This window comes from Sapajus apella, unplaced genomic scaffold (assembly GCF_009761245.1).
Source record: "Sapajus apella isolate SASKATOON/1434 unplaced genomic scaffold, GSC_monkey_1.0 scaffold17, whole genome shotgun sequence".
NCBI classification, from domain to species: domain Eukaryota; kingdom Metazoa; phylum Chordata; class Mammalia; order Primates; family Cebidae; genus Sapajus; species Sapajus apella.
In genome coordinates, this window is record NW_022436957.1 from 12,860,518 (window position 1) to 12,878,342 (window position 17,825).

The window sequence follows — 17,825 nt, forward strand, 5'->3', positions numbered from 1 at the left end:
TGGGAGAAAATAGCTGTCAATTTAGAATTCTATAGTCAATTAAATCCTCTTTCAAGAGAGGAAAAATGACTTTTCAGTCAAATAAACTAAGTTTGCTACTAATAGACTTCTCAATTAAGGAAATTCTAAAAGATGTACTTTAGATATAAAATAAACTGTAATGAAAATCAGGAAGCTTTCAGCACTGAGTGATAATATCACAAATAAAAACCTATGATATTCTACTAAAGAGATACTTGGAAAAAATGTATAACCCTAAGTGCTTACATTAGAAAAGAAAAGCTACAAATTAGTGAACTAAGCAACCAATTTAAGGTAGAAAGAGAACATGATATGTCCAAAGAAAGTAAATGGAAGAAGATAAGCAGCATTAATGAAACAGAAAGTAAGCATACAATACAAGAGACTCAAAAGTTAAAAGTTGGTTTTTTGAAAAGAGTAAAAAACTACAAATGCCAGCTGAGATTAGTGAAGGAAAACTTGAATATAAGGAATGGGAAAATTATACATGCAGAGATTAATAAGGGGGGAGTATGGACACTCATGCCAATAAATTTGAAATTTTAGACAATGAATAAATGCCTAGAAAAATACCATTTATCAGAGTCGACTTAAGAATTAGAAAGTCTGAAGAGTCCTTTAACAATTGGAGAAATGGAATCATTAGCTAAAAACCGTGTTTAAAGAAAACTCCAGGCTAAGATGACTCTCCTGGGCAAATTTTTACTTGATATTCAAGAAAAAATTTCCAATCCTGTACAACCTATTTAAGAGTATAAACAGGACATGGTGGGGGGGGTGGGGGATCGTGCTTTCCACCTGAATGAAGCGTAATAGAGGACCATATGAGAAAGGAAATCACTTGCTAGTCTCACTCATGAATATAGTTGGAAAAATGCTAAACAAAATATCAGCTAACCAAATCTAGCAGATATAAAAACATGAAAAAGTTGAGATTATCCCAGATCTGCAAGGGTGTTTTAATATGAGACAATCCAGAATGTAATTTACCACATTAACAACTAATAAGGAAAAAAATCATACCATCATCTTAATAGCTAGAGTTACAGCTTTGATTAAAATCCAACAATAGTTCTCACTCATAGGCGGGTGTTGAACAATTAGAACACGTAGACACAGAGAGGGGAGCATCACACACTGCGGTCAATTGTTGGGGGGCTAGGGGAGGGACAGCGGGGTTGGGGAGGGTGGGAAGGGGTAACGTAGAGAGAAATACCAGATATAGGTGATGGGGGGATGAAGGCAGCAAACCACCTCGACATGTATGTACCTATGCAACAATCCTGCATGATCTGCACATGTACCCCAGAACCTAAAGTACAATTAAAAAAAAACTTTTATTAAAAAAAATACAACAATAAATTATCCTGAAAAGAAGCCTCAAAATAAGGATAGATAGGAATTTTCATAATCTACTTTTTTCAGGGATTATAAATCTGTAGTTTTATTAAGACAAAAACTGACAGTGTGGTATGAAGTTTACATTTAAACAAAGTTCTCACAGAAATCCAACACATGCCTAAAAAGATTTTATAATGTAGCTCTAGATCCAGACAACTAATAATTTGCTTCTAGATCCAAGACTAGACAATACCAAGAGCTGATGGATCTCATGACTCAGGACAGAGCATTTTGGGTATCAGTTACTTCTTAGGATTTCTTTAAAAATGGTGTGTGTGTGTGTATGCCCACTTTAAAGTGAACCACTGCCCAGTATGAAAGTTTAATCTTCTCCTGAGACTGAGGCTTTTGAAATCACTAAACTCTTGAATCAATTCCGTGAAACTTGTACTGAACACTGCCACCAATGGTTTCAGAGTTCAAAGCTCAAAAAAGAGAATGGCTCCCAAAGCTCTCCCCATTAAGAGCATGGACTCTTTACTTTCCCTTCTGTCTTATCTCCTCCGCCATCCTCTTCCCCTTCCTCAACACCTCAGCCAGTGGCTTGAATGAGCACGCTGATATTTATAACTTCATTAGTAGAAAAGAAAGGGTCTTCTAATTTCAGGAATTAGCACCTCTGAGACAAAATGATCTGCTTCTAATGTATACTCTCCAATAAAAGACCTTCCCTCTTCAGTCAGTTTCCATCTCAAAAATGGCAACTCTGGTAGCTTATGAACTGGCTTAGTCCTTTGTGGGACTAAGTGCATTAAGTTTAGGTAGGGAACACCTTGGCTTATAGATTTCAGACATTCATACCTTTTAAACAGTCTCTCACAGTCCTTATTTATGGTGCCAATAACATTTTTTTTCCAAAGGTAAAATATTCTGGACATAGAAGCAAATCATTAGTTGTCTGTTCTTTCCATTGCTTTGCCATTTCCCCTAGCAGTCCCCAAATTTTAATCAAAATGATGCACTCATCTCCCTTTCTCCCCTTCTTACTCCTCCCTCCCCCAAATAATACAGCAGTAATAGCCAAAAGCACACACATGCTATGCTGTAAAAATGCAGAGTTAACACTTTTGGGAGGAAAGCTGTGGGTTATAGAGATGCTCTTTGAGGATCTACAGAATTTTTTTGCTCCCCCACACACCCAGTTTTGCAAGTTCTGTCCTTCATAGAAGGCCCTTTGCTTTTTCTCAGCGAAGTGTAGAAAAGGTTGCCTTGAAACACTTATCCCCCTTCCCTTCCACTGGGATGGGTGTGCAAGCTTGGAATGGCTTTAAAGCAGTTGGGCTGCTGCAGGGGGGCACAGTAACTATACTGGCTCTTCAAAGGACATCTTCTCAAGCCACCTCTATGGTATCAAGACAAGTAGAATGCCTTCCCTTCCCACCTGAAACCCACAGTCAGATGTGACAGGTGCTGGTACTCAAGAGAGTTAATTCTTGTCATCTCTTTTGTCATCATCCTCTGTGGAGTAGAAATGCCCACATCAGCCTTTCCTCGTAGAAGGATATGACAACCTGTGGGCATTTGACATTGACTTACTTGGCAGGAACCAGGTCAGCTTCATCCGAGTTTTTCTGTTTCATCAGGAACGTGAGCTCTCCACTGGAGTCTGTAGCTCTAATAATCTGCTCTGGTTCCAAACCCTGAGCAAAGCTTTGTGCCTTTTTTTTTTTTTTTTTTTAAACAGAGTCTCGTTCCATCACCAGGCACCAGGCTGGAGTGCAATGGCACGACCTTGGCTCACTGCAACCTCCACCTCCCAGGTCCAAGCAACTTTTCTGCCTCAGCCTCCCAAGTAGCCGGGACTACAGGCGCGTGCCACCACGCCCAGCTAATTTTTGTACTTTTAGTAGAGACGGGGTTTCACCATGTTGGCCAGGATGGTCTTGATCTCTTGACCTCATGATCTGCCCTCCTTGGCCTCCCAAAGTGCTGGGATTACAGGCGTGAGCCACCGCGCCCGGCCGCCTCGTGGCTTTTCTGACTCTTCTTTCTTCTTCTTTGGTTTGCTCTCCTCTCCCTTATGTTCAGAATCAGAATCAGCTTTGCACTTGCCTCCCTCTGATTTATCTGCCTCATGTGCTGCTTTCTGTGACTGCAGAAACTCATGAAGTTGGGGCAATCCAGGTTCTCTTCTGGCTCCCATGTATTGTCCTCATCTGAGAACCCCTTCCACTTTAGGAGGTGCTCCACTTTGCCCTTTACCACTTGATAGTCGAGAACTTTTTCCGCCACATATTCCTGTTCCTCATCTTCTAGCACCTCCTCCGCTTTCTTCTTGTTCCCCCCCCCCCCCCCCCCCATAGTGTGTGCCAGCTTTCTGGTGTAAAGGATGGTGCTGTTCAGAGCAGCGCCCAACAGCCGGAGAGGAATCGGTGCTGTGCTATTGGCACATCGCGTCGGGTTGGATCGGCTAGGGGAGTGGCGCCCAGAAAAGCAGCAAGCTGGGTGGCCACAGTGGAGCCCTGGCCAATGGCCCTTCCCTCAGCCAAACAAAAAAGCCTGGCACTCTGTGCTGCCTGCCACCAGCACTGCCTTCATAATCTAGTAAGGGGTATCTATGACATGTAGGTACAGCAAACACCAACACTGTACCTTATGGTGAGCTAGTAAATGCTCCCATTTGAGATAAACAGAAGACAAGAATGCCCATTATCACCATTTAAATTCAACTTTTACAGTAGGTAATTCTAACTAGGTAAGACCGAAAAAACAAAAACATGGCAAAGGTACTGAAAAGAGGAAACAAAGCTGCTCTTAATATTTGTTTAATATGGTTGGCACAGTGGGTACATCTGTAATCCCAACACTTTAAGAGGCCAAGGTAGGAAGATTGCTTGAACCCAGGAGTTTGAACCTGCCATGTTGTGATCATGCCACTGCACTCCAGCCTGGGCCACAGAGTGAGATCCTATCTCTTAAAAAAGTATAATATTTTTGATATAAGTGTGAGAGCCTCCCCCCCCACCAAAATGCTCTCAGAATTTAATGAGGAAACTAACCTATGCCAACTCTTACAATGAAAGACTCAGAATGAACAACAGACACATACATGTGGTACTGTTTTGTTGATTGGAGCTCAGTTGTGAGAAACTGAAACAGGATTCCATATTAAATGGTCTCAGTCTGTTACTCCATTTCTTCTTCTTATTTGGGCCAATTTCTGATGAACCCCAATAAATGGTGTTGTAGGTGACATGCTTTTATCTAAAAGTGTATACATAAGTAGACCCACACATCATCTTTTACAAGAGCAGGGCATTTGTCTTTTTAAACAATTAAATCATGCAGAAGAACTTAGTGAGATTTGGATCAGGATCTAAATACTGTTTTTAACAACTCTCAAGGCAGTGAGTAGAGACAGTCACAGGGCTTACCTGGTTGGTTTCCTCTCTCTCAGGGGTCACTGTCTTTTGTTGCCTGATTTTCCAGTTCCTTGAAAACTGTTGTTTCATATTTTTTTCTATCTGTTTTTGATTGTTTTAAATGGGTGGTTAAATCTGCTCTCTGTTAACTTCATCTTGGCTGGAAGCAGAAGCCAATTTAATTAAATGGCTCATCATTTCTTGTATAGTCCTTTTTTTTTTTTGTTAATAAAGAGTTTTTTTAACACACACACACACATTATTCTAATACAATTGCTTGGCCTCTCTCTTAGAAGCTTGCACAGATTTTGTTTATTTTATTTTAATTAATTAATTAATTAATTTTTGAGACGGGGCCTCATTCTGTGGCCCAGGCTGGAGTGCAGTGGCAAAATCATGGATCACTGAAGCCTCAACTCCTGGGTTCAAGCGATCCTCCTATCTCAGCCTCCCCAGTAGCTGGGACTACAGGTATGCACTACCACACCTGGCTAATTTTTGTATTTTTTGTAGATAAGGGGTTTCTTCATGTTGCCTATGCCTGTCTCAAACTCCTGAGCTCAAGGGATCTACCCACCTTGGCCTCCCAAAGTGCTGGGACTACAGCATGAGCCACCATGCCTGGCCTGTTTCATTTGTTTTGAAAGTAACTGTTACTTTTAGAGGCCCAATCTGTGAGGACCTAAAGAGTAAGAGCCCTGAGATGAATAATTCCTGAAGGCTTTCAGCATTCTCTCCTGCTGTGTGCTTTGTTACTGATGGCTGTTCAAGGTCTTACCACCTCTGGAGCTTTGACCCACTGATGTGTTTCATAAATTTTAATGAAAGACAGATTGAGAGAAATCATAGATAGGCCCACATGATTGTACCATATCCATGCACTGACTCAAAATGAAAATGTGATACTACCCTGAGTTACATTTGTGGAAAGCACCAAACTCCCTCTTCTAGCTTGTCTGATCCAGCCAGCTAAGGGAAATCAAAAGTAATTTGCAAAATCTTTTATGTTCTTGGTACATTGCTCTGATTTATTTTTTAAGGCACAGAAAATTGCCCAAATGCATACTACAAATTAGCAAATAAACTACATACATATAGTTATTTGGACCGTGGTGTTTTTCTAAGGAGTTTATAAAGAATATGGTTCAACTTGCCACTGTGTAATGCTAAACTTACTTCTTGTATGTTATTATGAACTTTATTTATAATTTCATAGCAGCTGTTTATTTTCTTTGCTAAGATACAATTCAGATTGTCTTCGCTTAACTCAGTATAGTCTGTATCTCACAACATTTAAAGTTAGACTGATACTTTGTAAAGATTCTTCAGATGTGGCCAGATTATTTTAGAAACAGCTTTAGTTATCCCTGATAATAAATATCAGGGAGAGAAAAAGAAATTGAGGTCTTTGAAGAATCCCTAAATATCATTTCAGTCCATCACTGTCGGCCTCCCCCACTGCTTTCAGATCCATTCCCAGGTGCATTTACAGGGCAGCCAAGCTTCCTCATTTGGGTTCTAGCTCCTGAGCTTCTGTAGCGTACTCACTGAGCTAATGAGCAGTGTAGTGGCTGAGAGCTAGGGAGAAATATGAGAGAAATCAGAGATGACTCTTTCTGACTTTTGTCCTAGATTGTTTGAAACTAAGTAACATTAGAATAATGAAGAATTGAACACCTTTCCCATGCTGCGTTCCAGGTGTCTTCTCCATACTGTTGTATGATGTCTTCTTAATCATAACAGCCTACCTAAATACTTTAGTTTGGGTTAGGATGAAAATGAAAAAGGGATTAAAAATAACATTTACTCTTTTTTCTTAAGCCTTCAGAAGGATTTAAAAAACTTAAAGATGTTAAATGCAAATGCCATTGTCATTCCAAGTTAACAAGTATTGAGTTTTTTGTTGTTTATTTTTGGGGGTGATCCTTAACAGTATGTGTTTTTCTTTTCAGCTACTAAGTCAGGATTGTTACCCCCACCACCTGCGCTCCCTCCGAGACCTTGTCCATCACAGGTAGGAGACATATTTGATTTCTGTAAATTGTTTGGTGGTAGGGAAGTTGTCCTATTGCTGTGTTTCTTTGCAAGGGTTGATTGCTACAGATTTGGTCCGTGAGATTCCCAAGCTGATACCCTATGAAGAGAGCAGAGTGTGGTTTAATTCCTTCTCATCCAGCCAGCACCCCAGCCTCATGTGGAAGAGAGAAAGTTTCCTCAATAAGCCACCAAGCACACATATACTAGTTCACTCTTGGCTGTCCAGGGGTGCATCTGTTTTCATCCAGAGAGAAGAGTAGAAGAAGGGGTCTCTCTCTAATTGGAGGTGGGGACATGGTTTTTCTGTATAGTATGTACAGTCTAGGTGCCTATATTTTCATCAGCACTTTAGGAGCTGTGTTAATTCTACATAAATTTAAAAAAATGGTTATCAACATGGGGTTAGTGCCATGATTTTGGCCTATGGTGCTTTCTTTAGGATGTTATTTTTCCTCGGAACAAAAAGCTGAAATAGCAGGAGTGGGAGATCATGTCACTAAGATCTGTTTCAACTCTAAATTAATTCTGCCTTATTTACATGTGCTACTATGGCCTTATTCATCAACACTTTGCAGAGCTGAAAATGAGAAGCAAATAGCAAGTCCATGGAGCATGATATATGGTGCTACAGATCTTTCCTTTTGTTAATTGCTGCTGAAGAAACTTTCTATCGTTAAAGACCTTTTCTGATTTTTGGCAGAAAATGTTGAGAAATTTCTCTGTAGATAGTCCCTGGTTCTACTTCATTGTTCTGGGTGGTTCAGAGCTATCCTTCCATATGGGGACATCTCAGGACTCATGAGTCAATGAAACTACTTTTAACACATGCTTGTCCTTTCAGAGAATGGAATGGTTTTTAGCATCCACTCAACCTTGAGATGCAAATACAATGAGGTATTGGCTTTCTGCTTTAGTGTGAAAGGTAATAAAAAGCCCGTTTCTTCCTGACCTGCATATAAACCAGTGAAATCTCCTTTTTCAGGATCTGACACTGGCCTTAAGAGATATTGGTTGAACTGTCAACGAGTATTTATTGAGTCCCTGCTGTATATCTAATGCCAAACCTTAGTTTTCCCCTAAGTCTTTCCTTGGCTGTAATTTTCTCATTCAAATTATTAGCTATGTTTATTGAGCATCTATAATAAACCAGGCATTGTGCTAAGTGCTTTCAGTGCATTATTTAAACCTCAGAAAACCCCTCTGAGGTAGATACAGGTACTAATACTATCCTTTTTTACAGATAAAGAAGTTGAAGTATACAGGGGCTAAGCAAGTTACCCAAGGTGGCATAGCTAGTAAATAGTAGAGCCAGATCCCAAATTGCAGTCTGTCTCCTAAAGGCCCCTCCTGTCCTCATCACTGAAGCCTAAGTGTCTATGTATACAGCCAGACAGCAGATCCATTGCACTTGCAATGGAGGCTTTCATCACAGGCCCCTAAGGAGGACCTTGATGAGATGAAGCTCCTGCTCTGCACCAACAGCAAACCTGGACTTGGTCACAACTAAACGAGGAGGCATTTGCTAGCTGCTAGTTCAAGCCTGGGGTTTGAGGGTCACCTGGTCGAATGCATGGAAGACCTGTCTGAAAGGGCTTTTGTAACCAAACTCCTAACTTGCTCTTGCTACACAAATGCCAGTAAGTCCCAAAATATGCTGCTGCTCTCAGGAGTCTTACCTGAGCAGCTTGAGGTGAGCCTCTTGCCTGCTTTTAGAGCTTAGTCACCAAAGATATGACGAAGGGACTGGGAATTCTCTAGTTACTGTTGATGAATGAGTCTGCTTCTTCGTCTATCAGATTTCCCATCACAGTATAAACAGTGAGCCCAGTTCTCAGCCCAAGCCTCCAGCTCAGCTGCCTAACTATGGAGATTTCAGATTTTAAGAACAAGTGTGTAAGAAACGGAGGCAGAAAATCCACATTCCATTTATCTCCCCCATTCCCTCCTTTTTCCCACTGTAAGTGGGACACACACATTCAAATATATGAAGTCCTGGACAATACACACATGGTTATATTTAGTTTTTGTGTGATATCAAGTTGACATTGACCCTAGGAGAATCTTACTAACCACTTGTATGGGACACGTATATATTCTAGTCTTTCCCAAACTGCTTGTGATAAAACAGTCTCTGGGAGGTATTAATAGGACTCTGTGATACAAATTTGCAGGCTGCTGCCCCTCTACCCCCTTTGGGAGAGTCACTGTGCAAGTGAGCTCACTAAAGGCTTTGAAGGCCTACAGTAAGGAAAGCTGGTAAATTTTGTTAAAGCCAGCAATTTCCTAGCTTTTATGACCATTGATATCTTTATTTATAAAATACATATTAGGATACAAAATCAATGTGCAAAAATCACAAGCATTCCTTTACACCAAGAATAGACAAGCAGAGAGCCAAATAATGAATGAACTCTAATTCACAATCACTACAAAGATAATAAAAAAAATCTAGGAATACAGCTAACAAGGGATATGAAGGACCTCTTCAAGGAGAACTACAAACCACTGCTCAAGGAAATTAGAGAGGACACAAACAAATGGAAAAACATTCCATTCTCATGTATAGGAAGAATCAATATCATGAAAATGGACATACTGCCCAAAGTAATTTATAGATTCAATGCTATTCCCATTAAACTACCATTGACATTCTTCACAGAATTAGAAAAAACTATTTTAAATTTTATGTGGAATCAAAGAAGACCTTGTATAGCCAAGACAATCCTAAGCAAGAAGAACAAAGCTGGAGGCATCATGCTACCTGACTTCAAACTATATTACAAAGCTACAGTAATCAAAACAGCATGGTACTGGTACCAAAATAGAGATATAGACCAATGGAACAGAACAGAGGCCTCGGAGGCAATGCAACACATCTACAACCATCTGATCTTTGACAAACTTGACAAAAACAAGCAATGGGGAAAGGATCTCCTATTCAGTAAATGGTGCTGGGAAAACTGGCTAGCCATATGCAGAAAGCTGAAACTGGACCCCTTTCTTACATTTTATACAAAAATTAACTCAAGATGGATTAAAGACTTAATGGTAAAACCCCAAAACCATAAAAACCCTAGAAGAAAACCTAGGCAATACCATTCAGGATGTAGGTATGGGCAAAGACTTCATGACAAAAACCCCAAAAGCAATTGCAGCAAAAGCCAAAATTGACAAATGGTATCTAATTAAACTAAAGAGCTTCTGCACAGCAGAAGAAACTATCATTAGAATGAACAGGCAACCTACAGAATGGGAGAAAGTTTTTGCAGTCTACCCATCTGACAAAGGTCTAATATTCTGAATTTACAAGGATCTTAAACATATTTACAAGAAAAAAACCCATGAAAAGGTGGGCGAAGGATGTAAACAGATACTTCTCAAAAGAAGACATGTATGCAGCCAACAAACATATGTAAAAAAGCTCATCATCACAGATCATCAGAGAAATGCAAATCAAAACCACAATGAGATACAATCTCATGCCAGTCAGAATGGCGATTATTAAAAAGTCAGGAAACAATAGAAGTTGGTGAGGCTGTGGAGAAACAGGAACACTTTTACACTGTTGGTGGGAATGTAAATTAGTTCACCTATTGTGGAATATAGTATGGCAATTCCTCAAGGATCTAGAACCAGAAATACCATTTGACCCAGTAATCCCATTGCTAGGCATGTACCCAGAGGAACATAAATCATCCTACTGTAAAGACACATGCACATGTATGCTTATTGTAGCACTGTCTACAATAGCAAAGATATGGAATGAACCCAAATGTCCGTCAGTGATAGACTGGATAAAGAAAATGTACTGACACAAGAACAGAAAACCAAACACTGCATGTTTTCACTCATTAAGCGGGTGTTGAACAATGAGAACACATGGACACAGGGAGGGGAACATCACACACTGGGGCCTGTTGGGGGCTTTGCGGGGGCAAGGGGAGGGATGGCAGGGGGTGGGGGGATTGGTGAGGGATAACATTAGGAGAAATACCTAACGTAGGTGACGGGGGGATGGATGCAGAAAACCACCATGGGATGTGTATACCTATGTAACAATGCTGCATGACCTGCACATGTACCCCAGAACTTAAAGTATAATAATAAAAAAGAAAATGTGGTAGATATATACCATGGAATGCTATGCAGCCATTAAAAGGAATGAGGTCATATCCTTTGCAGGGCATGGATGAAGCTGGAAGCCGTCATCCTCAGCAAACTAACACGGGAACAGAAAACCAAATACCACGTGTTCTCACTCATAAGTGGGAGTTGAACATTGAGAACACATGGATACAGCGAAGGGAACAACATACACCACAGCCTGTTGGGGGGTGGGGGGATGAGGGGAGGGAACGTAGAGGGTGGGTGCAGTAGGTGCAGCAAACCACCATGGCACACGTATACCTACGTTACAAATATGCACGTTCTGCACATGTATCCCATTTTTTAAAATAAAATTTAAAAATCTGTATAACAAACCCTATGTAACAAACCCGCACGTGTACCTCTGAACTTAAAAGGTGTTTTATAAAATGTTAATAAATAATATACCTGTTAATATCCTGAGGGCTTAATGGTTAGGAAACAGTTATATACCAGTCTTAAGGTATTGCTAAGAACATTTCCAAACCTTTCTCATCTGTCACCTTATCTCTGTATTATATGGTTAAAGTTAAATTTTATATCTTATGCAATAGTTTTCCTTAGAAAAATTGAACATGAGAGTTTACAGCACATTAACTTGTGATTTCACATTGTCCATGTTTTCAGTTTGACCTGTTTTCTTCCTCACTTTTCTGTTCCTTCTCACTTACTCTCTCATGAGGTCATTTTTACCACCCCACAGCAAGTTTTATTAGAACTTAAACACTGAATTCTTACTTTGCTCTGTTAAATTCTTTGAATGTTCCTTGCTATGTGAAGCCCATCAGCCTGACTTTGGAAATATGTCTATATCTATATCTACAAAGACTTCTTTTATTGGACTGTATATAGTATCATCACCAGGAGACCTAGTAGAGAAACTAGGAAACCTAACATAATTAAAACTATTCTATTTATTAGTAGCTGTGAAAGAGAGTAAAATTAAGTTTTTCAATTTAAAAATTTTATTTAACTTGATAAATGGGCATGAAGAAGAAAATGTTTTATTTCCTATAAAGGAGCACTATTTTACAAACTATGTGGCCAATCAGTAGTGATGTGCTTCCAGGATTTTTTTTTTTCTTTTTTTAAGAGATGGAGTCTCCTCTATCACCCAGGCTGGGGTTCAGTGTCATGATCATAGTCCACTGCAGCCTCAAACTCCTGGGCTCAAGTAATCCTCCCACCTCAGCCTCCTGAGTAGCTAGGACCATAGGCACACACTACCAAACCTGGCTTTCCAGGTTTTACATATATAAGAAAAATAAGTTTGTATATTTGTAGTATGCATACAAAGATATATAAAGATCATTTCTACATACACCAAAAGTATATATTCTTCTATCAAGGGAGAGAGATGAAGTATAGGTTTTTCAGCATAAAAAGCAGTTTAGCTGGCTCACACTTTCTCAGGCACCACTATGATATGAACATCTGGATTAAGTTATACAAATGGGGCCCTGGAGTTAGAAAAGGAATAAGCTAAAAGAAACATCTTTTTATTTTTCATACTATAGGTAAGATAAAGAAGAACCTAGTGACTATATAAAAAATTAAGTAGTTTGTGTTTCACATTTTCCTGTGGCAAGACTAGAGACTAGGACATGGTCTTTTGGCTCAGCTCAGAAGAGGTAATTTATTTATTTATTTTTTTTCAAAAAAAGACTGACTTATAGCATAAATAACCAAAAAGCAATTAAAGTAAATGATTTCATATAGAGCAATGGGTGGTTTTTAATTTTTGTTTGTTTGTTTGTTTTTTGTTTTCTTGAGATGAGGTCTCGCTCTGTCACCCAGGCTGGAGTGCAGTGGCATGTTCAGGGCTTATCGCAGCCTTGACCTCCCAGACTCAAGTGATCTTCCTATCTCAGGCTCCTAAAGTGTTGGAGATTACAGGCATATGCTACTGTGCCTGGCCTAGAGTAGTGTTAAAGTGAGAGTTAGTTACATGTATTAGCTCACTGTTTGTGTGCACATAAATCCAGTAAATTGCCATCTATAGAGTTCGTGTTTATTCTGCTAAGGTCAGTTCTCTGCTAAGGGACTATTTGGTACTTCAGTAGCTAAATCCTTTTAATAGTGTTGATCTCATGACAGTTTTCTTATGGCAGTTGTGATAGAACCACAGCTTCAGTGTAACTATTTTTAATAAAAGATTTTGGGGGTATAAAACATTATCTTTTAAGTTTTCTGTTAGCACCACATTTGATGACTTGGGGTTCCCTGCAGATTAATGCGCTCAGAATTTTCCTATTTCTGCCACTAATTGCTCATCTTATATGTAACGAAGTATTCCTCACTAGCAATGTAATGAGTACTAAAAATAGCATTGGAGGGTGGAAGCATTTAATGAATACCTTTAAGCTTAGAGAGACCAAGAAGGCTCATGGAAGGGGCGAGATGAACAATGAAATCAGTTTTGAAGAAACAAGAGAACTTTTCTTTTTAGCTTGCTAAAAGGTACAGAGCTTTACTGGAGAGAGAGAGAAAAAAAAATACAAATGCAGAGAAACAGGGATGCAAGAGGTCCTGATATGTTTGAGGAGCTGCCTGCAATCTGGAAAACCAGATTGTAGGGAAAATGGCTGTAGTGTTCTGAAAGTGCCATGGGGAGCAAGACTCCTACTCACTTCTAGTTCCAGCTGCGGCAGGGCTGTGGGAGAGAAACAGCCGCTACCAAAGGAGTTCTGTCTGGGGAGTAGAAACTGACAGGAGTACAGGGTTTTATTAGCCCAGTGGTTCTCACCCTTGGCTGCACAGCGGAATCATCCGGGGGAGCTTTAAACCTGCAGAGGCCTGGAGCAACTCCCAGAGATTTTGGCATGGGATGCTGAGGTCTGGCCACTGGGAGTTTTAAAAATCTCCCTAGGTGATTCTGAAGTATAGCCATAGTTGAGAAGTACTGAATTAGGGCAGAAAGCACTGAATTAGGGCAAGAGGAAGGAATGCCTACAGAAGAGATTGACAATATAGGGAATTTCGTTGATGAGTTCTTACAGGGCACAAATGAAAAGGGTTCTGGAGGTGGGGAGACATGAGGTCAGCTTAGGGGATGTACTCAGACCCTACGGGGACAAGAACCCAGATCATAAGGGATGGCCTGGGAGTCAATGGCTTCTTGTGGTGACTGATGTCAACAGGGCTAGAGGATGTGACAGGAAGGTCCTGCTGGAAAAACTAGTCACTGTATGTCTCAGATCCTGTGTGTACTGCTGTGAGAGGCTAGCCATGAACACATGGCCTCGAGAGAAGACTAGAACAGCTGTGGTCCATTCAGTTAATTCCTCATCTAACTTCCTCATCTGGCTAGAATCAGGTCCTGAAAGTGATATTGAACCCAACAGGAATATGGCAGTCATGCTACTCTTTTTCAAAGTCAAATTTTTTACACACAACTTTTTATGAAATACTACATTTGTTTTATTTGGAAGTAAAAACTGCAGCTCACTTAAACTCAAATGGCAGTTCATAGGCACTGAGCTTGTGAAATATTCGACACCATTTTTAATTGTCTATCCTTTTAATTAATATCCTGTCATTAAAATTGTTATTTCTACAAGTTAATATACAGTTGATGATTCAAAATAGTAAATTCCTCTGTGAGAAATTAAGAGTTTTAGAGCACACACACTCTTTTTTTTTTTTTTTTGGAGAAATTCCTTGTGATTATGTAAATCTCTTACAGGGCTAGCTAATTTGCCCAGCCCCATTTTTAATATAAATTTTATTAAAGCATAACATACATACTGAATCTATTTTTAACACATACTAAATCAATTTTTAAGATAGTAAAATGAAGTACAGGTTGAGTACCCCTTGTTTGAAATGCTTGGGACCAGAAGTGGCTTAGATTTCAGATTTTTTTTTGATTTTGGAGTATTTGCATTATACTTACACAATTGACCATATCAAATCTGAAAATCCAAAATCCTAGATGCTCCAGTGAGCATTTCCTTTGAGCCTCATGTTGGCACTCAAAAAGTTTTGGGAGGCTGAGGTGGGTGCATCACCTGAGGCCAGGAGTTTGAGACCAGCCTGGCCAACATGGTAAAACCCATCTCTACTAAAAATACAAAATTTAGCCTGGCGTGATGGTATGCGCCTGTAATCCAGCTACTCAGGAGTCCGAGGCAGGAGAATCGCTTGAACCTGGGAGGTGAAGGTTGTAGTGAGCTGAGATTGTGCTACTGCATTCCAGCCTGGACGACAGAGTGAGACTGTCTCAACAAAAACAACAACAACAAAAGTTTTGGGTTTTGAAGCGATTTGGATTTTTCACTTTCAGATTTTGGATGCTTAACCGGTATTATATTGTTGCCAACTTTCATCTATCTATAAGAAAATAGTAGGAAACATTATTTAATGTAAACAATAGGGAAATGTCACTGTTTTTAAAATTGCATGTTTTTTTCTTTATCAAATTAGAAACTTCATGAATAAACACCAGATATCATGAAATCTCTTGCTGTAATATATTCAGCTGTTACCCCTCTTTTCTACTATTTGTCATCTAATCATTTTAATAGATGCCTAATATTTGAATTAGGCAGATATACATCACCCTTGACCAGGGCTTTCTTTCCAGACATGAAGGTGGTCTGTATTGTTCTTATTTTTATTTATAATACTAAAATAAATGTCATAGAAATTTTCCTTTCTTTTGAATTAGTTACTAGGATAAATTCTAAAGACATTTGTTGATAAAGAGCAAAGTGCTGAGTGCTTCTTTTAAAAAGAAGGAAGGGTGACAGGCTTACATTTAATCTTTTTTCCTTCATTCCAATGCTGGTATTTCATTACTAATTCTCACCCTCTATTTTCCTTGCACTTACCACTATGGCCATTTCCTTTGCCTTTTGAATTTGTCATTCAATGCCAACTGTTTGAGAATAGTAGTTTTCAAATTTAAGAAATCCTTATAAGAGAACATCCAAAACTCTTGAGATTCAATCAACACAGGTTGGTCTGAAACACAATTGTTTCTTCATGATACATGAATCCAGAGCTATGAGTAGCTCTGAGCAATCTATGAACCGATTCTACAACTAGGGAATATATAATAAAAGGTACTGCCAAAGTTAACAAAGGAAAAATACATTACATAAAACAACTTTGTATTTTTTTTTTTAGAGATGGGGTTTTGTCATGTTGCCCGAGCTGGTCTTGAACTCCTGGGCTCAAGCAATCCTCCCGCCTCGACCTTCCAAAGTGCTGGAATGTACAGATGTGAGCACTGCACTTTGTTACCTTCATCTTTTTATGTTGTGATCTTGCTGGGTTTGCTTTGGATGAAATCTTCATCTTACAAATTAAAAATCCTCTACATAACTATATAGGCTAGAATTTTTTCTATTCTGTTATTAAGCACCTATCAGTATTCTTTGATTCTAGGTTTTATAATCCATTCTTTTTTTATAACAACCTGTTCTTGTTTTACTTTTCCTTATTTTTGTTTTATACCTTTTTTAGGATGTGTTCTCTACTTTTAACTTTGAAGATTCTAAACATATTTATTTTAAAGTAATTTTTAACTTATTCTATTTTCATTTTTGTCAGGAGCAAATTTGTCTTTTTTATTTAGCTGTTCTACCATGCTTTTTGGAATTTTGTTTTGTAGGCTTATTTTGAGTTGGAGTTCAATCTCATTCTCAGTTCTTTGAGCTCCTCCCTTTCTACCAGTTCAGTGGCTGTCTCTACCAGCTATTACTGGCATACATGGCCTCCAGTCAAGAGCTGACTCTTATACTTGAAATATAGCACTTCCATCTGGTGCAGGTGTCAGGGGTCTTGTAGTTGGCACCCGATGGTGGCTTAGCCCAGAACCAGGCTTCAGTGTTATTTCTGCTTCAGTTTCTTTCCTAAGTAGGCAGCCCAGAGTGTCTTTACAGGCTTCATCTCGATTTTGCAGCTTCACAGGTAGCAAAGTGATACCTTAGCCTCTGGCAACAGGAAATGAACTTGATACCAGTCCCCTGCCTAATGTGGGACACTTAAATCCCTGTTATTAGGAGCTCTCAGCTGCCTCTGTCTGCTTCTGCACCCTCTGCCTGACCTACCACTTTGTGATTTGGCCCTGCAGGGACCTTTGTCTGGCTTCCAAGTGGTACTCAGTCTTTTAAATTTTAACACTTCATGCTGACACTCTCACATCTGTCATTGCATATCATTTTATGGAAGGCAAAGTTGAGATTTAGAGAGCAGAAGTTAACTAATTGGACCTTGCAGTTAGTAAGTAAGCCGGCCTGCTGTAGGAGAAGAGGAGGGCTGGAAAAGGTTTCTGGGGAAGTGCTAGAAATTTAATAAGCATATATATAGAGAAAAATCATTCACTGTACATCATAAAAATTAACTGTAGATCTGCTAAGTAAAAGTTGATGAAATTTCTACACTCTGCCCACCAATAATTTTCTAAATATGAACTCTTTCCTACATTAATCTCAAATACTTGTTTTTAAGTGCCTTCCCCAGTGCAGACGTACATTCATCTTAGTCAAAATGGCCTTCACATTTGGTTTGTGGGCCGTATTTGATGTAGCAAAAGGCCAAGGATAACCCTTATTCTACCCTCTAAAAGGGAACAGATAATTAGTAATAAATAATTAGGTAATTCAAAATTGATTTTAAGAGTACAGAAACCATAGAGGCTTTGTGATTCTTCATGCATTTTATTAATTTATCAAGCACTTCAATAGAGTGCCAGATGCTCTTCTAGATGCTTTACAGATATTGACTCATTTAAGCCTCACAACAACAACGTGCAGTGGGTTCTATTGATATCCTTACATTGCAGATAAGTAAACCAAGGCACAGAGAACCTCAGCAACTTGTTCGGGGTCACTGACAGAGTTAAGGCTATGA

At 39.3% G+C, this 17,825-nt stretch overlaps 1 protein-coding gene and 1 pseudogene across 9 annotated transcripts in view; one reads left to right on the forward strand and one right to left on the reverse strand.

Annotated features, from left to right (window-relative positions):
* Window positions 1–17,825, forward strand: part of REPS2 (RALBP1 associated Eps domain containing 2) — a 221,826-nt gene that overhangs the window by 166,568 nt on the left and 37,433 nt on the right. For all 9 annotated transcript variants that reach the window (XR_004271124.1, XM_032285998.1, XM_032286002.1 and 6 more), the window contains one exon: window positions 6,737–6,798. Coding sequence is in view for 8 of the 9 variants with exons in the window: in XM_032285998.1 (XP_032141889.1) it covers window positions 6,737–6,798 (62 nt within the window). In the remaining variant the exon portion in view is untranslated. The remainder of the gene's footprint in view (window positions 1–6,736; window positions 6,799–17,825) is intronic.
* Window positions 2,849–3,723, reverse strand: LOC116556570 (annotated as a pseudogene).